The sequence below is a fragment of the Solanum dulcamara genome, chromosome 6 (genome assembly GCF_947179165.1).
Source record: "Solanum dulcamara chromosome 6, daSolDulc1.2, whole genome shotgun sequence".
Taxonomy (NCBI): Eukaryota; Viridiplantae; Streptophyta; class Magnoliopsida; order Solanales; family Solanaceae; genus Solanum; species Solanum dulcamara.
Window position 1 is genome coordinate 73966284 of NC_077242.1, and position 24050 is coordinate 73990333.

The following is a 24050-nucleotide window of genomic DNA, read 5'->3' on the forward strand; positions in this document are numbered from 1 at the left end:
TGATGTATGGAAAATATGACAAAGATGGATCTATTTATTGGTCATATCATATAGGCTCGAGTTGGACATCCAATTGCTTCGATTTGAATTATCCGAAGAATGCAAATGAGAGGAATGAAAGTAGTCGTCTTACTTATTTTCTTTGGATCTGCTTATGTCTCTACTTCGCTTGATTCTCATGCTAGTGAACTTCGTGCTTTGTTATTGACCTTACTAGCTTGATTTTATAAGTGAACATTTTTGATTGAATAGATAGTGAGAAAAGCTCATTTCGTGATTCAAGTAGTAAGCTCAAATTTATGATTGAGAAAGAAATCTTCCAAGCGAGCTTTAGCTGAATCTGTTATAGGGTAGACTCTTTGGATAGATTGCCTTAAGGCGATTAAGGCCCACATATTTTGAATCTTGGCTCATATCAATAAAAAGGAGGGATACTTAGCTCAAAGGGTGAACAAGGCTAAGGGGCTTTTATTTTTGGAACATACGATAGTGTTTTGCTGACACCTCGAATCAAAATTTTATTGCGATACGTTATGCTTTCTTCCCCATTTCTAGTTAGTTAATGGGTCACGCATCCGACGCACATGTTTTGGCCTTGAGTGTCCATAACTCAAAGTAGGTGACCTAATGGCCGCCACCCGACTAAACATACTAATAGTCACGCCGATTATTTTTTAACAAGGGTTGTTGAGTATCAAAAACTTATTACCCAGAATTCTTTTTTTTAGAACGTGTTGAAGGTGTAGGCATTATTAGGAGAGACGATGCATTAAATTGGGGTTTATCGTGATCAATGCTACGAGCTTCCGAAATAAAATGGGATCTTCGTAAAGGTGATCATTATGAATTTTACGATGAATTTGATTGACAAGTTTAATGGAAACGAGAAGGGGATTCATTAGCTCGTTATTTAGTACGAATCAGTAAAATACCCTGGCTAAATCTATTGATGGTAGAGGTGAAATTTCAGCTTCTGAATTTTGATTAACTGAATATGCCACCTCGGGGACTTAGGACACAAACTAAATGATCGAACTGATAAATCTCTATCTAGGTGGAATTTACCAGTACATAAGTAATCTAAGTTCCTAAAAAAGAAGTCTCTGACTTTCACTTAGTTATTCTCGAAGCTTGCTTTCCAGACTGTCTTCAAAAGTAGAGAAGGTTTAATGGTCAGTAAGATACTCTTCAATCAAGATAAATGAGACATTTTGTAATGTCTCAATTTTTGAGAAATTACTTTTCTATGAAAAATAATTATTTTGCCCCTCTCATTAGTGTCTCCGAGTATTATTTCACTAGTTTGTGTAGTTGGTTTTGTTAAACTCTTAATAGGTTGTGAATTGTGTAAGTTTTTGAGTTTTAAGATTTAAATTGTTCTAAAAGTGAGTTTTAATTCCACCCAAAGCTATGGGTCTCGAAATGTAATTCCGTCAGTTTCATCAGCTTTAGAATGTGGAAATTGGTCAAGGGGAGTTGTCAGAATCAGATTTGGGGTTGATAATTGAATTTGAGGTCTTGAATTGAAAAGTTTGGTTTTAAATGAGTTAAGTTTGACTTTGGTCAACAATTCGAGTTCGAAGACTCAGATTGGATTTCTGATGATTTCGTTGGTTTTAGTGGGTGATTTTAGGGCTAAAAGCATCTCGTTATATTTTTCGGGGCTTCCCTTTTGAATTGGTGTAAAAAGTTGTTTTAAGGTTAAAGTTGACCTAGTTTGACTTCGGTCAACAATTTTGGAAAATGCACTTAGATAAAAATTATGACAGCGTGGTTAGTTCCGAAATATAATGTTTGGTCTAGAATGACCCTTTGTTCACTTTTCGAGGCTTTTGGTTTAATCTCGAGGCCCGTTATGGAAATTGGCTTAAAATGACACTTAGGTGTGGGACCCACTTTTTATTAAAATGACCTCGTATAAAATTTTTGAATGCGCCATTGAGTCCGGAACATCGAATTTGGTGGGCTAGCACATATCATTTGCGGACATGGGATTCCGAACGAATTCCGAGCATCCCATCGGAGATTTTGAACTTTGCCAAATCTGTGTTGCAGTAAAATCTGGTGCAAGACAAACCCTTTTTTGGTCTTTTTTTCTACAACCTCAAAATCCCATAACTTGAGTTTTAGAGCTCTATTTTGGGTGATTCTAAGCCTAGCGTGTTCAAAATGTTCGTGGTTACGCATTGGAGTGCTTAGGGACTGCTGGGTACTCTCCATTTGAGGTAATATTCGCGTTATAACTATTGTCCTTCCTATTTTAGGATTAGATTTTTGGTAAATTGTGAGATTTGAGATCTTAAGCATTTTGAGTCCGTTCTCAGCGATTCTTAAGGCTAAATTATGGGGTTTTCCACAAAAAACGCCGTGGTATCATTAGTTTTGTTCGACGAGGCTTCGTTTCTGATAAATCGTTGTTCAAAGTTATTGTCTCTTGCCATTTTTGGAATGAAATTATGGTGAATTTTGCGGAAATTGTTTCTTGATCATTTTAGGTCTGTTTTGAGTGATTCAAAGCTCTAAATATTGTGGTTTTCCGGTGGAAATGCGGTGTTGTGATCGAAAAGTGCTGGAGAACCTTTGTTTGAGGTATTTTCTTAGTTTTAGCTGCTGCCTTAACTTAGATTTGAGATTGTTGTTGCTTATTGATTTTGTGGTGTTTTTGAACCTCGAATTGTGTTCCAATTTGGGATATAAGTTAGTGGGGCTGATTAGGACCTATTTTTGGGGTTAGTTCCGAAATTTTTGATGCTTCCCCCACATTTCCATTTTTGACCTCGAAATTTAGTTCATCCCCAAAAATTATGATTTTAGTGTCAAAACGATCAGAACGAGGTTGCGATTCTATTTTTTTATAGTTGTGGCAGCGTTTAACGTCCATTCAAAAGGGTAAAGCTTCGATTTAGCAGTTTGAGTGCAGTTTCAACCTTGATGTAGGTTTGACTATCCTTCTTTAAGACTAAATGAGGTAATTAGTCATTCATATGTTATAGACTTTGGAATGAGATTGCAGTATGAGTTAAAACTGTTATTTGCTAGTTTTGCATTCTCGATCTTCTTTCCTGCAGGCACGAAAATTAAACTGGAATAAGACCTTCCTTTCTGTCGACATTATTTTCCATTCAATCTCTCTTATAGAAGTTGCAAAGCTTACTCAAAAATGAAGGGCATCCACCCAATAAAAGATAGATGGCCAACTTTTAATCAATCATACAAGTATACTATCTCACCCGTCAATCTGAGTTTTTGAAAGCGACTGAATCAGCCACCCAAATGAGACTCCGCTGAAAAACACTATTTTTCTGACAAAACTTGCCACCAAGCTTTGATAAGTCGCTAACTTGCTCATTTTGTGATAGGGCCTAGTCACCCCCTTCTTTCCGACCTCTGACAGTCAAAGCTATAGGGAGACGTGCTTGGGTCTTTCCATTGATAGAAATAGTAAGCATATAACTCATGCAGCTAGTAGACGATAGGAGGATGTAAGCCTACGTGCTGCTTCAGGTTCTAAACCATTACAAGAAACCTTCAAAACCCTTTTTTGTGATAAGGAGTGGAGAAACACACTTGATAGTTGCACTCATTCTGGATCTTCGTCCTGCCAAATCATCCCTTCAAGGTGAGAGCTCTCTTCCCATGGCAAGCGCTACCTCACCTCTTGCTTTGCAATCGCCGTCTTTTAGCTAATTGATGAGTGTCAAAGATAAACGTATCACGCCGTATGAAGAAAGCTGTCAAGCATTGAATGAAGGGAGGAAGACTCGAGTAAGGTTGTCAGAGCACGTCTGCCATTAAATTCAAATGATTTTACATAGTCGAGAAGCAAATTTAATTATTTTCTCTTGTAAAAAAGGCTCATGTGTTGAACATGTGGCGTCACTAATTGTTAAACACTCTAATTAAAGACTATATATGCTTCTTTCGTTAATCAATAAAGGCAAAGGTACACCCATTTTTATAGCGGCAAGACAGTGGCGTAGCCACATATAGTTCAGGGTGGCCAGTTGGACACCCTTCGTCGAAAAATTATATGATGTATATAAAAAAATTGTACAAAGTATATATGTCAAAAAATATTTTTCATGCGTGTATATTAAATTTTGAACACCTTGAATAAAATTTCTGATTTTACCACTGGGGCAAGATAGATCTAACCCCAACTATTAACGAATAATTTTAACTATTTTTTCTAAAAAAGTATAACATAATAAAAACAAAAATAGCTACAAACAAAGATTATGTCCTACATTTGACTACCATCAATCATAGAAGAGAACAACAAATGTATATCTGTAGTGTGCACCTACAATTTCCAGATTGTAAAAGGAAAAACGTATAGATTTTGTAACAAATATTCCAATTTTTTTCAAAATTTCCCTTTATTGTCGTCATACCTAATAGACCTAACCATCACAATTTTTTAATGAAAGGAAAAAGGACAAAAAAAAAAAACATTTTCTTTGTGTTTCTTGAAAATTTTAGATTTTAGACGTGTTTCTAAAGTTCACGACTAATAGCTCTTCAAGTTACAATCTTTAGTTTTGGTAATCAAACTTGATTTTTTTGGAGGTGACATGACATAATTGCCTTAGTATTTTTGCTGATTTGACATGTGTATTTGGCTTTCTGATGTTGGTCAATCTTGAATATAATGATATATTTGATGGTCTAAATAAAACCAGGTTCCTTTATAAGTAAAAAGTTAGTATTTTTTTTAACAATTCAGCTTAGATATCAATACATGAATATTCTCTAAAATCTTTTCTTTTTTAGCATTAACAAAAATAATAGGGTTTAGTACAATCTTCACGAACATAACAATATATTGATTTTCAACTCACAAACTCATCAAAACCAAAATAAAGATATTTTGATGCATCCTTTTAATCATAGTTCATAAGAACCAAATCAAATCAATAATTACATTAGCTCACAGTATTACTATGATAAAATATACTATGATTTTAATTTTCAAAAAGTAATTTAAAAATAAGTTCTCTTGCTAAGAAAGAAGATTTTTAAGTGAGTCTTCACAAAATTTAGAAAACTAATGACATTCTTCAATTTCTTCTTGCCTTCATCAACTTCAACTATGTGCTTCTTGAACCTTATTTATAAAAGTTGTCTCGTAATCTTCCTTTGTTTTAAAAGTTAAGAAAAATTTCTGAAAAGATTATAAAAAGGCTTTCCATTTTCTAGTTTCACCAACAATATCCACCCCCCACCCCCACCCCAGTCCATTAAGAGATCAATAGTGTTCATATTTATTTTAAGGTGATTCGAATTCTCAATGTATCAATTGATGATGAAAATGTCTCGTATTTAAATTCTATATATGAAAAAAATCTTGTTTAGAGTACATTCTCTCCTAATGGGCCTTATGGGACATAAAATTGGATCGTATTCAAATGTAAGTACCAGACATTGATTGTTAAATAGATGGCCCAATTACATAAATAATATATTATATTACATTAATTATAAATTATGATATAAGATATACTCTTACCAAAAATAACATTAATTTTATTACCTAATATAGCAAAAGATAATAAATACACATTTTCTTTTTTATTTTTTTCTCTCTTTCTTTTATTTTTCCAGCCATTTTTCTCTCTCCTTCTTTTCTTTTCTTCTATCTCTTTTTTCTCTCTCTCCTTTCACTATCTTCCCCTCTATCTCTCCTCTTCTTCTCTTTTTTCTTTTTTGGTCCCTTTTTTTCTTTCTCTTTCTCTTTTCTTTCCCCTTCTCTCTTTTAAAAATAATAATTAATTACTTTAATTTAAAATTTAATTTTGAATTGGATATTACAAAAATGATAATTTTACTATTTTTTAAATTAAATAATTTTTTATGTAAATATATATATAATATATATTTCTAACCCAATAAAAGAAATAAATATGAACGATAATTGTAATATATTTTGAATTCAATATATTATATATATTGTAGATATTTTTCAATGCACGTGGTGAATATATAACTAAAATATTTTTAATATAATAATATATTTCGTTAATAAGAGAAAAAAATAAAAAATAATTATAATAGATTTTGAATTCAATACATTATATTATAGGCATGTTTCAATGCACGTGGTGTATATATAAATAAAATGTTTTTAATACAATAATATATTTTAGCACCTTTAATAAGCAAAAAAATTAAAAATAATTATAATATTTTTTTAATTCGATATATTATACATATTATAGGCATGTTTCAATGCACGTGCTGAATAAATAACTAAAACATTTTTAATACAAATGTATTGTAAGTATTATGTGTGAATTTCAAACATTTCAGTACTATTCAAATTAATTTACGTTGTTAAAATAGCAACAATTGAATTCATAACAATGTATAATATTGAATTCGAATTGTAATACATTTTGAATTCAATATATTATATAGACATGTTTCAATGCATGTGCTGAATATATAACTAAAATAATTTTAACACAATAATATATCCCATTAATAAGAGAAAAAAAATAATTAGAATAGATTTTGAATTTAATATATTATAATTAAAATATGTTGAATATATAATTAAAATATTTTTAATATAAATATATTATAAGTATTATGCGTGAATTTAAAATATTTTGATATTATTTAAATTAATTTTAAATTAAAATAATTAATTATTATTTTTAAAAGAAGAAACAAGAGAGAAAAAAAGAGGAGGAGAAACATGTGCACAAAGAGAGAGAGAAAAATGGTAAAAAAAAAAGAGAAGTAGAAACAGAGCACAGAGATAGAGTGAGAAAAATGGAAGGCAAAGAAAAAGAGAAGAAGAAGAAACAAGTGCGGGGATGTGTAATAAAGTGATTTTAGTTATTAATTAAAATAAATATGCATTGTAATTAAAAAAGTATTTTAAAAAAGGGTAATTATTAATCTAAAAAAGTTTATTTATGTACAACAACAACAACATAGTGAAATCTAACAATGTTGGATCTGGGGAGGGTAGAGTGTACGCAGACCTTATTCCTACCAAGGTAGGACGACTGTTTCCGGGAGACCCTTAGCTCAATAAAAGCATAAAAATTGGTCAGATACGATTAAGAAATTCAAAGGTCTATGGAATAACAAATAACGAAGCATCACAGATAAAATAGAGTAATCAAAGTATATAAAGTATTATATAATAACAGAAATAACAGAAATCTGAGCACACGAAATCGTAATGCACTACTACGCCTACGAATAGGGAAGAATAACGAGACTATGTACTAGCCTTCTACCCTGATGTGGGTCCTCCACCCCCTCCTATCTAAAGTCATGTCCTCTGTAAGCTGTAACTGCGCCATGTCCTGTCTAATCACCTTTTCCCAATACTTCTTCGCCTATCCCTACCTTCTGTAACTATCCATGACCAACCTAAATAGAATTCTATGATTTTTATTTTAAATTTTTATCTCCAAATGTTCTTCTATGGTATGATTTTTATTTTAAATTTTTAGCTCCAAATATTCTTCTATGGTTTCAAATATTCGTTATTTTATGCTTGCTTCAAAGGAAGTATATTCTTTCTATATTTACACATAACACCAATAACTTTCATTTATACAACTTCAACCCCAGCCATACACCACTTGTACCTCATAACGTACAACATTTTCAGAATCAACCTCACCATAAAAAAACATACACCTCATCACACTGAATCCAACCTCTTCACCGTCTTACCTTTTTTCCCTTTACTTTACAATAAACGATCGAAAACTCACCTCCGATCTCCGCCGTCCACAGCGTTTCGCTACCGTACACCGCCGACGTACAAGCAGCTCAAAAAATGGGAGGAAATAACAGAAAAAGATCTAATAAACCTAAAACACGGAAGCCCAGGAACCCGTCTTGTTCGGGTCGGGGCTTGTTCGTTGAAGGCGGAGTCTTATCTGATTGGGGCGATTTCAATTCTCCTCCTTCAAGAGGTTTTCTCTGAATCATATATGTATATATTGTGTGTATTTACAGTGACATCGTTTGTTTATTTGTTTATTTGATTTGGGAATTTAGGGAGAAATTTGAAGAGTGAAAATGGAAATGGAAATGGTAGTTCAAGGAATCGTAATGCAGCTGTTAGCAGCTCGAAGAATGCTTCGAGTTCGAAAAGCGAATTGAAGAAAATTAGAGGAAATGAGATCCGTTATGTATATCCTTCTGCAGATTCAGTGGTATGTTTATGTTTGGATAATGTAAAAGATTGATTTTTTCTTCAAGGATCAGTAATCTCTAAATGAGTATATTATTTGTAGATTTAGAGGCATTTTTAGTTTATTTAATTGTCAAAGATTGAATTTTAATTGAAGAGTGTATAATTTAAGGTCATTGGGTAACGATGATCACCTAGATAATTTTGTGGAAATGGAATACTGACTAGGGCCCTACTTTGATTATACTATTTTTGAGTCGAGGATGCAGTGGAAACAATATCTCTACCCCACTAAGGTAGGGGTAACGACGGTGTACATCCTAACCTTCTCACACATCACTTGTGGGATTATACTGAGTTATTGTTGTTGTTGGAATATTGACTAGGAATGCTTTTATATCTGTGCATCATATTATTGTTAGAGGTTTTAAGGGTGAATCTTTATATGTTGTGTTTTGTTTGTAAAGCTAATTGAGGTTCTATATTCTTTCAAAAGGCAGAAGGAACTATACACATCTAATGAAGTATATCTTCTGGAGGTGAAGTACTGAAGTGCTGTATTTGAAAGGATTATTTAGTTAATGGAAAAGGGTGAAAACTATTCTCGAACAATTCAAAATAGAGCACATATACCCTTGATTTGTTTTTGATCTCAAAACTATGTCTTCCGTCCCATCTAACTATTGGATCACATATACCCTTCCTTTTAACGAACTGCCACTACTCACTATGTAGTGTCCGACGTGTAAAAAAGTGTCACATGGCTATCCACCTAAGCACACAAATGTGGATTACCCACTCACCCATTAAATGCCCCGACTTCCTCTACCATTTAGAACACTAATTTCATTTCTTAACCCATTTCTTAAAAAAAACTTTCTTCCCCACTAAATTTTGAAGCAATGTCAGAATGTTCTATCAATTCATAATTGTTCTTGCTAATCCCACCACCCTGGGAGTGTCTTAATAGTGCTACTTTTGAGGATATGTAAGTTGGCTACTCCGTGGTTCTCATTAAGGCACTGTGTTCTCTGTGCCTTCAGTCATTATCGAGTTACAGTATCAGGAAACCATTACAGTTCCTTGTGAAATACAGTAGATAAAAACAACAATATGCGGTCCGTCAACACCAATTAATTTGGGACAGAAGTGTAGTACTCCTTATCTAGTGTGTCAAATATCTCCAGTAATTACTTGTCTGCTGTAGTCTAGTATGGTTAGTTTGTCTAAGAAAAATCAATTCCAATGCTGTTGTTTTCTTTATTCTGTTCCCTATTTTATCCATACAGAATTTGGAAGCTTGGGCTAGATTTTTTTTACCGTCATCGAATATCATTATGACGAATCCGTACCGGGATCTGAGCATTCTGACATTGTTTTAAAATTTAGTGGGAAAGAAAGCTTTTTGAAGAAATAGGGGAGGAAAGCTTTTTTAAGAGATGGGATAAGAAATGAAATTGAGGTTCTAAATGGTAGGGGAAGTCGGGGCATTTAATGGGTGGGTGGTTAATCCAAATATGTCTGCTTAGGTGGAAAGCCATGTGACTTTTTTTTTACTCATCGGACACCACATAGTGAGAAGTGGCAGTCCGTTAAAAGGGAGGGTGTATGTGATCCAATAGTTAGACGGGTGGGGTAGTTCTGAGACCAAAAACAAACGGAAGGTATATGTACTCTACTTCAAATAGTTTGAGGGTAGTTTTGGTCCTTTTCCGTTTAGTTAATAATTTAGTTCTGAACACGAAATCTAGCTTAGTAATTTGGATCATAATCAAATATTTGGCTGATATCTGTTGATATTGGCTAAAGACTGGAAATTCCTAAGTTGCGTGGACTCTTCACTTTTGATGCCGCACCCGTGTCGGTTTCTCCAAAAATATGTTACTTTTGGAGAATCCGACACGCACCCACTGACACTTTGAAGAGTCCAAGCCACATAGGGAAATTCAGTCGTGATAAGAAATAAAGACTAGACATGTGGATTTTCCACGTATCTCCTCTGATGGGTTTGGATGCTATGAGTGTATTTGTTTTGGAATGTTACAGATTAATGCCCAGTATGTGTACGGATTAGTATTTCCTTAAAATCGATCAAGTAGGGAGTTTAGTCTTGGGCTATTTATCCCTTTTATGGTAATTTTCTGACATGATTGCCACAATTTGTAGATTGCATTTCTACTCTTCAAATTCATATATCGATTTCAATTTCCTTATCAAGGGCCACAAGTCCTATATGTGATCCTAACAACATTATGGTATGCTCAGTTATCTCTTATTTAGCTATGTTAGTCTCTTTAACCATTCTTGTAGCTCGCCACGTCACGCCCCTTATCCTTTCTAGCTGATTACTATGGTACACAACTGTCATTGTTCACACCTCACATGTGAATCGGTGGATTTCTCATAATTGGTGCTGCTGCGCATGCATCCATTTTTAGGCAAAGGTTCCTTTAACTATTAAAGGGTTAATAGAATGAATCACACTTTTATCCCACTAAACTATGTCCGCTACAAATCTATATATAATATAAAGCTAAACATAAACAAGGTGATGTGACACCTCTCTATGGCCTCCAATTGCATTTATCCTTTTCTCAATTTTTTTATTTTTTCTTCACCAATGTGCTATTTAAAAAATAATTCAAAAGTCACCTCTTAAAATAATTACTGAATAGTCAATGGTATTAACTATCACTAAATAATCATTCTCCATAACTTACATTTCTTGATCTCCATAACTTCTATTTTTAGTTACTAATTAATAACCTTAATAATATCCATGACTCCCAAACCTTTCACGTGCATAACAGAACCAACACTCTAGCTCATAAAAAGAAACTAAACACAAACTATCTATTAATCTCATGTCTGGCTGCTCTTTTTAAGAAACTAAAAAAAATGTGTCATTTGGTTTTTGTATCAGGTTGCTACTTCCGCGCTTCATTCACAAATTACTTTCCCTACTTCCTGTTATATTTGCTTTAATAAGGAATGCGTTCATGTAATCAATGATGAAAATTAATTCCACGGCAATTTTGGTGAATACATTCAAGGATTTCAGAAGCTAAGTCATTTTGATGAATACGACCTTTCGTAAACTGATTGAAATTCTTCCCTAAGCTTATTAATTATTGTTGGTGATTCTTCTCATCTTGCTTAGTTGCTACAAGCAGCAATTTTAGACTTGAGAGATTTCCAATAGAGTCTTGAATTTTTTAGCATTTTAAAAAAATATATTTATAAGAGAGTACTAATAGTTTTGGTATATTGCAATTTGCTGCTTCTTTTTTTCGTTCTGTATTAGTAATTATTACATTACTATCCTTTTAACTTGAATGTTTGGAATTTCCATATTAGATTCATGCTAGATTAAAAATTAGTCTTGTAGTTATGTTTAGTGTCTCATTAGTTTAATACTGCAAATATGATATTCCTATTGGATTGCTTGTTTTGTGCTGATATGATTTCTCAACATACTGGAGATGATTTTCACCAAAATAAAGTCTACTTTTATTATTTTATGGACAACAAATTCTAAAAGATGTAAGTTTTTGAGATAAAGTAATTTGTTCAACATGACTTGAAATCAGTTGCATGTGAACTCTAGGGATGATAGTTGTATATGACGTGTTATAAAAGTTAGAGTGTGAATTTTGATTTTGTTAAATTATTGCTTATTTATTTATTTATTTATTCCTTTACTTGTTATTTTTTAGTTCACATCATGTTAAATCAGTTCAAGAAGAAAAGTACTGAACTGAACAGAGAAAAAGGTTAAAAAAGAAAAGGAAGAAGGAAATGAAATAAGACAACAATTAGATAGAACATCCGTACACTTTGATTTGATTTCATGAATTTGGAACCAACGATTTTGGTCTTGCTTCCCCCCCTCCCCCCTCCCCCTCCCCCTCTTCCCTCTTTTGCTCTTTTTGTTGTTGTGGTTCTGCTTACAATAGAAACAAAGAAAAGAAAGAAAAATCTAGCTCGAAATCAAGCGAGGAAAGAAAACTCCATCAAGAAAAAATTATGAATGCTGTAAAATCTAACTTCATCCTAAGAATATACTTTAGAATTTATTACACATGCACAAATAGAGAGCAAATTTTCTTGAAATTCTTTTTCTTCTTTACACGTTTTAAAGAAATATGTTCTGAATAGATCGTACAAAATCAACTATATTTAAAATACTAAAAACGTAGGTAGTGGATTATAAGTTGAAATATAATTTATTTGGTTTTGGCAGTTTCAAAAAAAAAAAAATTATTTGGTTTTGATGCTGAGAATATTTTCTAAAATATTTGACTATCAAGATATTAATGAAAAGATTATTTCGTAACTCTAATGAGGTCTGCGCAATGCGCAGATGAGTTTACTAGTCTTACTATAAAACAAAAAAACTTGCGCTATGTTCTCTGTGCTGAGGGCTACTTATTCATTTATAAAAAATCTGTTACCTTCTTTAAAAAAAAAGCAATGATATGCATTGCTGATGAAATTATCTGTGCGTCTTTTCCAGATACGTTCAGATGCAGTACATAGTGGAGGAGTAAAAGATGACAAGTTGGATTGGGAACATCCTATTCTTTTGGTTGATACAAAAGAAACTCAAATTGTTGCTTTCATAGATGAAGGCCCAAATAAGGAACCTCAAAATCAGGAATGTATTTATGATTGCACAACTCCTTTATCTCTAGATGTTGGACAAAATAAAGATTCTCATGAAGTTAACTATGCTGGCGACTATAGTGCTGGTTTCTCACTGGATGAGAGTTCACACAGAGGATTGGGATTCTATGAAGAAGCAGAAATAACACATGGAGGAGTTGGATTGTCATCCAAGGATGAGAAGGAAAACCCTTCTTTTGAGTGTTCATTCTCTGATGACGATATGGATGCTGATGGTGGATTCCTTGGTGGTGCCAGCATCGAGATGGATGATCACCTGCCAGCTGAGATGTCATCTTCTGTGGAAAATGAGGGATTTTTGTCTATTGGGGGGCTTAGACTACATACTCGAGACTTATCAGATGAGAAAAGTGATGGTGATTATGAAGACATTTCATCTGATGATGGAAGTTCTTGTTCGTCAGAATCAGAAGGATCTGACAGATCATCTGAAAGTGATGGCTCATCTGATAGTGATTCAGATGTTGATGAAGAGGTTGCTGCGGATTATTACGAAAGCACTGGTGGAATGTGCAAAGTAATTGATGTTAAACAGTTGGTTGGACAAGTTCCTAGTAGCTGTTCTGATGATAGCTTAGACGAAACCGTAAAGAAGTTGGGTGGGATTGATCTTCGGGAAGCCTCTAGGGAGTATGGAATGAAGAAGCCTCCAAAAGAGAGAAAGTATCGAGGAGGTCAGAAATCTACTCCTGCCAAGCAAACCCGGGGATCTGATTTGGATGGCCTTATGTTTGTAAAGGACCCAAGAACAGTTTCAGGGAAAAAGAAACATGCTGCTAAATTTCCTCAGTCATGGCCGTTTGAGTCTCAAAAGAGTAAAAATTTCGGGAGGATTCCAGGTAAAAATATCTGCCCTATAGTGACTTGCCACAATATGCTTCGTCTTTATTTGAATTTGCTTATGCTTAGCCATTAAATTCCGAGTACATATAACTTATTACTCTCTTGGATCAGAAGAGGATAAAGTTCCCCTGGAATTCTCTCTGTGCTTTTGCTTCCATTGTTTTCTTTGTTCACCTTTTTGTTTGTTTGTGTATTGACCATGTGCCTTCAACTCCACTGTATATACTCCTAGCTTATGTTTTCAGGTGCTAAGAAGAAACATCGCAAGGAGATGATGGCTTTGAAGCGTCGAGAGAGAATGCTCCGCCGAGGTGTTGATCTTCAGAAGATAAATTCAGTAAGAACTTGAAAATGTTTCCCTTGCTCGGAGTCTAGTCTTTTGTTGCTTTTGTCTTTCCCACCAGCTTGATCGTGTCAACTGCCTATGCTCCTATGCAGATCCGTCTCTTTGACATTTCTTACTAGATAATGGAAACATATGTTAGGGTATGGTTTGGCTTGTGAAAGCTTATTCTGGAATTAATGACAAGCATGCAAATTCATATTTCCTTTAATTCTTTTCCAGAACTAAGGAAGCAGAAAGCATGCAAACTTTTCCTTGTTTGATATTTTTCTGCTCCACTAAATTTATTTAATAACTTTGTTGGTGAGAAACATAGGAGTATGAAAATTATCTCATCTATTTCCTTTTTCTTAAAAAAAGGAATTGCGCATTTCAGTTTTGAGCTCTCTTGTATGTTTAGGCCGACATATTTGTCCTGAAGTCTGTATATTTGTCCTGTCTGTGTGTTGATATTGTTTGTATAGTTAATCTGTAAGTTGGAATCAGGTCATAAGCGAATCCGGATGTATTGTGATAGTTGTATAACGAAATTTTACTGCAAATACTTGTTGGTAGGGGGTGTAGATTTGTAGGAGGTTCCTAATTAAACTAAGACAGTTTCCCGTGTTAGATTCAGGATCAGATTTTTTTTTGAAATGAAATAGAAAACAGGGTTCTCCTGCCTAAACAATGAAGTATCAGTAATGTGAAGTTCTTGATCATTCATCAATTGGTCTTTAAACATCACCTATCTGCTCAGTGCTGACATAAAACAGAACTTTTGATTTATGTTGTCTTTTATTTCCTCTTTATATTTATGGTTTTGTTCATCTCAGCTGGTTTAATAGTTCACTGAGAAGATGATAATGGTGTACAGTGAAGTTGCAATTGGATGTTCATTGAGTTACTTTATGTCCCTTTTCATATTATTTCCTTTTGTAGCTGAGTGAGTCACTGTGCTCGTTTCTCTCGAACAAAGACAAGCCAAAGTCAGACCTTTAAGTTGGCTAGTTTTGTAGGTGATTTAGACTTTTATAGCTGCTCTCTTTAGCTCCTAGAAACTGCTTTTTTCCCTACCTTGGGAGACCTTTTTATATCTTGACAGTGTATATAGGGTGGGGAACCCCTTTGTTGCCTTGTTTTTGAAATCATCATCTTCTGAGTACCGTAGTCCTTACCAGAAATACAGTGCATCAAAATCAAAGAAACCAAACTGATGTTGAGTAGATCTATACAAAAGCTATAATAATTTTTTTTCTTCTTATTGAAATTTCCTTTTGCTCTTAAAATGTAGAAACTGCACCAGATGGTTTTGGATGGAGCTGATATGTTATCTTTCCAGCCCATGCATTCACGTGATTGTTCTCAGGTATTGTGTTTTGTCCTACCTATGTTCAGGAAATAAAGTCTTTTTACTTGTCTACATGTAATCCAGTAACTTCTCATCTTTATTTTTAACATTCCTTGAAAACAACTTCCATTCAGTGCCAATGTGATACTGTTGCTGTTTTACTCAAGCAGGTATTATCTCATGTATAGTGGAAAATAATTTAGAAGAAAGTCATATAACAAAGAAGAACTTAATATGATAATCTGAATTGTTCTGGTGCTGCTGCTTTGTTTTGGAAAGCTGTACAAAATTGCTACATAGTGATATTTTACTCATTTGATCTTATTTTTCCCTTTCTTATGAAAAAGGGAACATTGTTTTAATAATTAAGGCTCAATTTCACCATTTGTAGTCATGAGTAACCAACTTTATGAAAATAGCTTGCAATAGGAAGGAATTAATTGTCATTCAGTCGAGTGTCTTCTATGAGTTCAACGACTATAAATCACTTGTTTTGACATTCAGTGCTGAACATGCACAGGTTCAGAGATTAGCTGCAATATACCGCCTGCGAAGCGGTTGTCAAGGTTCTGGCAAGAAGAGGTAGGATATTTTTTCCCTTCTAGTCTTTCAGATCTGAATTTCAGAGATAATCAAGAGGGGAACTTTCATTTAACATGTAAAGAATGTATAGAAGGGAAGGTGTGTAATTACAGTATTTCCTGATGTTCCAAAACTTTCTTAATTAAGAAGAAATGGATTGCAATATTCTGACAGTTCTTTATTTTCGAGGCCTTAAATAGTTAGTTGTGAAAATTATGGTTATTTTGATAGCTTATTCTACGGGTAGAGTGCATTTTACCTTAGATGTGAATACTAGTAATGGAAAAGCTTTTTAGAAAAGATTTGTAATTGTAATGTGGCTTGTGCACCTCCACTTGATTTGACTGCTTGGGATGTGTATCGTAGTTGTACTACTTCTACGGGAAGAAAATTGTACTCGTTGAAGTCATCAGTGTTCCTTTTTTCCAGGTTTGTGACAGTTACCAAGACACAGTATACGGCTATGCCATCCACCAGTGATAAAATTCGTTTGGAGAAGGTTATGTTACTTAACGCCTCCAGTCTGTCGAAGACTTCTATTGTTTGGTTTACATAATATATTCCTTGCATAAACATTCTATAAAGATGCATGTTTTCTGTCTGACAATGAGATTTCCATTTTTTGACCATTCAGTTGATAGGAGCTGGTGACGAGGATTCTGATTTCAGAGTCACCGGTATACCAAGTCATAGAAAGGATGTAAATGCAGCCAAAAACTCTTCAAAGGGTAGTGGTGGACAATCTGGCCCAAGCAAATTGTTTAAAACCCCGATAAATCCACGTGGACAAAAAGACAGCAGCAAGAAAAGAAGGGATCAGAAAACAGGCTCCTACGCTCTTCCTGTCTCCTTTGTTTCAAGTGGTATCATGCGTTCTGAAACAGAAGTTGAGGAGAAATCAATTGAAACAACCCAGCCAACCACCATTGTTCATGAAACGAAGGTTGTGACCAACTCAATCGAATACGGTGCATTCGAGATGCACACAACGGGTTTTGGCTCAAAAATAATGGCTAAAATGGGTTATCAAGAAGGTAGAGGTTTAGGTAAAGATGGACAGGGCATTTCAGAGCCCATCGAAGCGCGCCAACGACCAAAAGCTCTTGGATTAGGAGCTGAAATCCCAGAAACAAGTAGTAGATCATCAGCGAAGGAGGACTTTCTACCCAAATCATCTGTTCCGGGTGCTGAAATCATCGGTAGAAGCGGGAAATCCATCAGGAAGGAGTCATCTATTGGATTTGCAGGATTTGAGAGGCATACAAAGGGGTTTGGATCAAAGATGATGGCAAAGATGGGTTTTGTTGAAGGCATGGGACTTGGGAGAAGTTCACAAGGCATAACCAATCCCCTAGTTGCTGTTAGACGTCCTAAATCCCAAGGATTAGGTGCCAAAAGCTAAAAAGAAATCACATTAATTATCTTTCAACTAGAGACAAAAATGTTCATATTTCCCATCTTGATGTAGATTATGTTATGCTATATGTTTTACTATGATTGGACTAATTGGTTGAACTTTATAAGTTGCCCTGAAGCCTATTTCAGTGGCCGACTACAACAACATTACCCAGCATAATTAAGGTCTGAAGAGGGTGGCGTGTATGCAGCCTTGCTCTTATCTTCATTTCATTGTCTTGATTAATTATCTTATATTATAAACCATAGAACTAAAGGTTTTCATTTTCTTGGTGCATTGAAGTGTGGATGTCGTTTTTATGGTTCATTTATAAGCTTATTCTCTTCAATACTTCTTCGGTCTCTCTCTCTTTTAGACCTATTGAGAGGTTGACCCAAAATTTGAGTGAAGTGGAGGCACTACTATCTTTAATACGGCAATTGCTAACGGTAAAGTTAGATCCGGTCAAGTGCCATATAAAAATACGAAAATCTATATTTATATAGTGCCAACATCTCATCGGTAAGCACGGATATGCTGAAAGCTGAGTCTACCGACAAAGCCAAAGCCGAGCAGAGGGAAAGAACCCAATTGATACTAAATCAGTGAAAACTGAAAAAGCTTCTAAAAAATCAGAAAAAAGTGCTAACCCCGTTATGACAAAAAAGTTTGCTTCTTTTCGGGTGGGAAACCTTCATCCAAAAGAAAAAGAATATCCGTCATTTACCAAACAGATATACAATCTCCCAAATGAAAGCGAAGAAACTTATGGAGTATTTGGGAACAAAAAGTTTATACCCAAGAATCTCTGTATTTCCAGGAGGAAGTCCAGTCTTCACATCCAAACTATTCGAATTCGGATATCTTGACAGGGTTTACTGTAGTCCCAATTTATCTGAATTGATAAATTTACCGTATCAGTTGGTAAATTCAATAAAAATCTATGCTGAAGGATAAGGAGTTTATTGCAGATTCTTTAGCATTTTCATGGAGGATGTTAGACTTGATGATGTGGTATGTTTTCAAGGGATAGAAACCTATTTATTTGTTTTGTGTTTTTTTTTTGAATTTTTTTCATATTTTTTCTTTTATAATTTGAAGGTAATATTTAGAAAATAGCACAACCATTATTATTATTCAATTAAATGGACAATGAATACGCGTTAATGTCCAGTTACACTATCTTTCACCTCCTACGTTTTTCATATTCTTCCATAAATACACATTTAGTGTTGTGCTACAAATACCAACTGAGATGCACATCATTTGGTGTACGTAGTAGGGAATATTCAATAAATACTTGTGAAATTTAGATGGTTCAAAGCACAAGAATATATAGGAATAGACATTCAATGTATTCATAAATTACAATAAGATTACTAAAATCATATTGTTTGAATTGAAAATAAATCACTTACATTACACATTAAAAATAAGATAAAATTACAATTCTCGAAAAAGCAAATTCATTATTCCAACGGCAAAGTCAAAAATTCTGTTAAAAATATTCAAGATGTGCTATTTGATTTTTGAGTATCAATAACATTCTCACTACACCTTAATGATCGAACAATTAGATTTGCTAAGGAGACTAAAATTTCTCAAAAGTTATTTACGCCACTACTTTGAACCTATCACCAAATATACAACGGCAAAATTTATCTTTTATTCCATAAGTTATAGATTACTCATTGATCGTAAATAGTCTCTCCGTTTCTATTTACTTATCAAATATTTTCTAATTTGATTTCTCTTTTTACTTGTCAATTTTAACAAATCATTTTACTTGTCAATTTTAACAAATCAAGAAAGGACAATTTTTATCCTCCTATTATACCCTCAATTTATTAACATTGAGTTAATATCTTTGAAAAATGTAGTGATACATATGTTTAAAACTTTATCAATTAATAGGAATAAAATGGTAAACTCACTATACTAATCATTGTTTCTTAATAGGTGTGTCAAGTCAAAATTTGACAAGTAAAAAGGAACAGAAGGAGTATGTTTCAGTATTTGCAAGTATTATAATGTTTTTCTACCAAAAAAAAGTATTATAATGTTTTATCTAATAAAATTAATTGAGGAATGTATAAATTGATTCAGACATCATAATTATTTCCTCCATTCCTATTTATTTGTTATCCTTACTAAAAATAGATGGTTCTTAATATTTGTCATTTCACAAAATTAATGCATAAATGACATTATTCTTCCTATTTTATCCTTGCGAGTGATTAACCTTAAAAAAATAAATTTAACCAACATAGAAAAACTAAGTAAATAATTCATGTCTATTAGTCAAATTAATTAATCAAATTAAATTAATTTATGTTCATTGATTGAAAACTTGACTTCAAAAAAATATTAAATAAGGGTAATATAGTAAACTTACTTAGTTTCTTAATGCACGTGAAATCTAAAATGGTGACATATTAATAGAAATGGAGAGAGTATAAAAAAGTATTATCTCCCCTACCCTCCACTCCCACCATATATGAGATCAGGGGGCGGATCTATGTCACCCCGTATTGATTAAAAATCTATATTTATAAGGAAAATATAAAAATTAAACGTGACACCTTTAGAAATAATGAATTTTGTAGTGCCAGAGATTAAAACTTAGGTTTACTACCATAGGAATGAAAGTTCGAGCCTGCTTTAAAGTGTATTTTTTTAATTTTTTTTATCATGCAAGACATATGTAGCGATTTTACTAAAAAAAGAATTGTTAATAAGTAGATTAAAACTCTAGATTTCTTGTAAGTAAAAATCTTAACCAGACCAACAGAACAAATCTAAATTTTATATGCAAATTTACTAATAAATATTAAGTATTATCTTGCTCTATACTGGAGTTTTTGCCATATGTTACTGTTCAAAGCAGCGGACACCCAGAAATTCAAAATTCTAGATCTGTCTCTATATGAGATCATATTTATATCTTTTTTACCGCTCAAAATATTAGATAATAGATATTAATTGTAAATATGTTTTATTATTTATAAGTAGAGTCAATTATTTTCAAGATCTAATTTCAGTTTAATCTTATGTAGCGAAAATGCTTTACAATATGAAGTTGTTCTATTATTATGAAAATTAATCCTACCTTTTTCTGATTCTGGGGATTTCACCTTGAAATAAAAAACCTAGGCCCGTAGAGGCAAGATTATTACTCTCTTCGTTTCATTTTATATGACACTTTTTTTTTAGTCCATTTCAAAAAATATTATTTTATTATAATTATACACAATTTAATTTTAAAAATTTTATTTTATTCTTAATGAAATAATTTCCAACCACATTAATATGCGTGGATGATTTTAAATCACAAATTTAAAAAATCTTCATTTTTTTTGTTATATATGATGTCAAATCAAATGAAGAGACATAAAATAAAATGCAAAGATCGAGGCGCGTGGAGACATCGAGATTATTATAAACGAAAACAGTATTATAATGTCCAACACCCCCCCCCTTCTCCCCCTTTGGTTTGATGATTAGGACATAAGTCAGTTTTCTTCAAAAGGGCCCCCAAAGTCTGGCCAAATTCTCCCACCGACGAGGAAATAGGAATATATATAAATTCTTTGCATCCAGATCCCTCTGCTTCTTCCTCTGTCACTCCACAATCTCTCCATTGTAGACTTCAGAAATCTCCTTTTGGAGGTAAGTTAAATCTCTGCATATCTTCATTTTCTTGTTTTGCATTTCTTACTTGTTTACTAGTAATTAAAACTGCACAATCGGATCCCAAAACCATTGGATTTTTCATTGTTGTGTTAAACCCTGCTGAGAAATTCCACTGATTTTGGCATTTTACTTACAGTTCCTGATCTGGGTCATCCAGATCTGATCAAGAAACCACTAAAAATGAGATCTTTTGACAAATTCAAGATTTGGGTTTTGTTAATCTGCTTGGTGTTTGAATTGGGTTATGGGTTTTATCTACCTGGAAGTTACCCTCATAAATATGGAGTTGATTGATTTGTTGAATGTTAAGGTCAATTCATTGACATCAATTGACACTGAGTTGCCTTATAGTTATTATAGTTTGCCTTTTTGCCAACCCCAAGAGGGTGTGAAGGATAGTGCTGAGAATCTTGGTGAACTTCTTATGGGTGATAGAATTGAGAATTCTCCTTATAGGTTTAAGATGTATACTAATGAGACTGAGATTTTCATGTGTCAAACTAAACCTTTGTCTGGTGAGGAGTTTAAGCTTTTGAAGAAGAGGATTGATGAGATGTATCAAGTTAATTTGATTCTTGATAATTTGCCTGCTATACGGTATACGAGGAAGGAAGATTATTTCTTGCGTTGGACTGGTTATCCCGTTGGGATCAAGGTTCAAGATGCATATTATGTGTTTAATCACTTGAAGTTTACGGTTCTTGTTCATAAGTATGAAGAGACCAATGTGGCTCGGGTTATGGGTACTGGGGATGGAGCTGAGGTGATCTCAACAGTGGGAAAGGATGGATCTGAGGCACCTGGTTACATGGTTGTTGGGTTTGAGGTTGTTCCTTGTAGTGTTCAGCATGCTCCTGATTCAGCAAAGAATTTGAAAATGTACAATAAGTACCCGACTCCAATTAAGTGCGACCCTACAATTGTCGCCATGGCTATTAAAGAAAATGAGCCCGTGTCTTTTACTTACGAGGTGAACTTTGAGGAAAGTGACATCAAGTGGCCATCAAGATGGGATGCTTATTTGAAGATGGAAGGTGCAAAGGTGCACTGGTTCTCTATCCTTAACTCCCTTATGGTGATCACTTTCTTGGCTGGAATTGTGCTTGTAATCTTCTTGAGAACTGTCCGGCGGGATCTGACGAGGTATGAGGAACTTGACAAAGAGGCTCAAGCTCAGATGAATGAGGAGTTATCCGGGTGGAAACTTGTGGTGAGTGATGTGTTCAGGGCTCCAAGTAATCCAGCACTTCTGTGTGCGATGGTTGGAGATGGTGTTCAAATCTTAGGGATGGGTGTTGTGACTATCATGTTTGCTGCCCTTGGATTTATGTCCCCAGCTTCTCGTGGAACATTGATTACCGGCATGCTATTCTTCTACATGATTCTTGGTGTTGCAGCTGGTTATGTTGCTGTTCGTCTCTGGAGGACAATCTTCTGTGGCGATCACAAGGGCTGGGTTTCAGTCTCATGGAAAGCTGCTTGTTTCTTCCCGGGAATTGCTTTTCTCATTCTAACCACATTGAACTTCCTGCTATGGGGTAGTCACAGCACAGGGGCCATACCATTTTCTCTATTTGTCGTCCTCATTTTACTTTGGTTCTGCATTTCCGTTCCTCTAACCCTAGTCGGTGGTTATTTCGGGGCAAAGGCTCCTCACATTGAATACCCAGTCCGAACCAACCAGATCCCCCGTGAAATTCCACCACAAAAATATCCATCTTGGCTTTTAGTTTTGGGTGCAGGCACCCTTCCTTTTGGTACTCTGTTCATTGAGCTTTTCTTCATCATGTCGAGTCTCTGGATGGGCCGTGTGTACTATGTCTTCGGCTTCCTCTTCATTGTCATGATCCTTCTTGTTGTCGTCTGTGCTGAGGTGTCTCTTGTTCTGACCTACATGCATCTTTGTGTAGAGGACTGGAAATGGTGGTGGAAATCTTTCTTTGCTTCTGGATCAGTTGCTATATACATTTTCCTCTACTCCGTAAACTATCTAATCTTCGATCTCAAGAGCTTGAGTGGGCCTGTTTCCGCCACTCTTTACCTAGGATACTCCCTCTTCATGGTCCTTGCCATCATGCTCGCGACAGGCACGGTCGGGTTCCTTTCCTCCTTCTGGTTTGTACATTACTTGTTCTCTTCAGTGAAGCTGGATTAAACAAGTCTCTTTGGGCAGAAAGAAACCATTGAAGAAACAGCTGCACATGTGTCTTTAAGTCATTCTTGTTTACTTTTATTGTCATATTACTATCATTTTGTAGGGTATTTGGAAGAGAAAACCAATAAACTCCTCAAGTTCTTTAATAGTCAAGTGTTGCATGATATAGTTGAGTATAGCTTCATTGGTTGGGAGAATCATATTTAACTACCACATTTTTTTAAAGTCTGTAAGCACAAAAAGTAGGGAGGGACCCAATAGGCTATTCATTCAATATAATTAAAATATAATTGTTACATTTTGTGTCTTCCCCTTAGCCCATTTGAACATATTTTTGTTTTATAAGTTAAACAAAGGGATAACTAGTTGGTAGGGATGTCTAGCATCCACCACTAGATGACAGTCCGTAGATGTGGAACTATAAATGTGTCTGAAGAAGTAGAAAACTATTACGATATCTAAAAATGAACCTAAATTATCTCATATATTTTTTGGGTTAATTAGTTTTATAATGGGAAAATTATACAAAATACACCAAACCAATTGTGAAACTATTTATCTAAATTGGACCCAATCCAAATTATTTATCATTAATAGACTCATGGCCCAAATTATTTACCTTCTTATTCCATTTTCACACTTTTAATTTCGCACATGACGTTATGTTGACGTCAGCATCACTGCTCCTCTTTGATACCATCAGAGTATATTATACTCTCATGGTATCAAACGTGTATTTACACTAGTGCCCTTCCCTTGTTCCTCTTTGTTACAATCAGAGTATATTATACTTTAATGGTATCAAGCAATTTATAGTCTGATGGTATCAAGAAGGAAGAAACAGTGCTTCAGTAAAAC

General features: G+C 34.2%; 2 protein-coding genes across 2 annotated transcripts; both read left to right on the forward strand.

Moving 5' to 3' along the window:
* Nucleotides 1–7650: 7650 nt before the first annotated feature.
* LOC129891480 (uncharacterized) lies at nucleotides 7651–17570 on the forward strand. Its single transcript, XM_055966862.1, has 8 exons — nucleotides 7651–7943; nucleotides 8029–8186; nucleotides 12681–13689; nucleotides 13939–14030; nucleotides 15310–15384; nucleotides 15887–15948; nucleotides 16378–16447; nucleotides 16583–17570. The coding sequence occupies exons 1-8, from the start codon at nucleotides 7805–7807 to the stop codon at nucleotides 17348–17350; spliced, it is 2373 nt and encodes a 790-aa protein (XP_055822837.1). The 5' UTR covers nucleotides 7651–7804; the 3' UTR covers nucleotides 17351–17570.
* Nucleotides 17571–20849: 3279 nt separating this feature from the next.
* Nucleotides 20850–23488, forward strand: LOC129891481 (transmembrane 9 superfamily member 11). Its single transcript, XM_055966864.1, is given in 3 exon segments — nucleotides 20850–21013; nucleotides 21174–21328; nucleotides 21330–23488. Coding segments are annotated over 2 exon segments (1974 nt in total). The 5' UTR covers nucleotides 20850–21013; nucleotides 21174–21217; the 3' UTR covers nucleotides 23193–23488.
* Nucleotides 23489–24050: the final 562 nt, after the last annotated feature.

Excerpts from the sequence above, each read along its gene's own strand:
- LOC129891480 (XM_055966862.1), top strand. The coding sequence starts at position 7,805 with ATGGGAGGAAATAACAGAAAAAGATCTAATAAACCTAAAACACGGAAG. Across the intron at positions 7,944-8,028 it reads CAATTCTCCTCCTTCAAGAG|GGAGAAATTTGAAGAGTGAA; the intron begins GTTTTCTCTGAA and ends TTGGGAATTTAG. Across the intron at positions 15,949-16,377 it reads CAAGGTTCTGGCAAGAAGAG|GTTTGTGACAGTTACCAAGA; the intron begins GTAGGATATTTT and ends CCTTTTTTCCAG.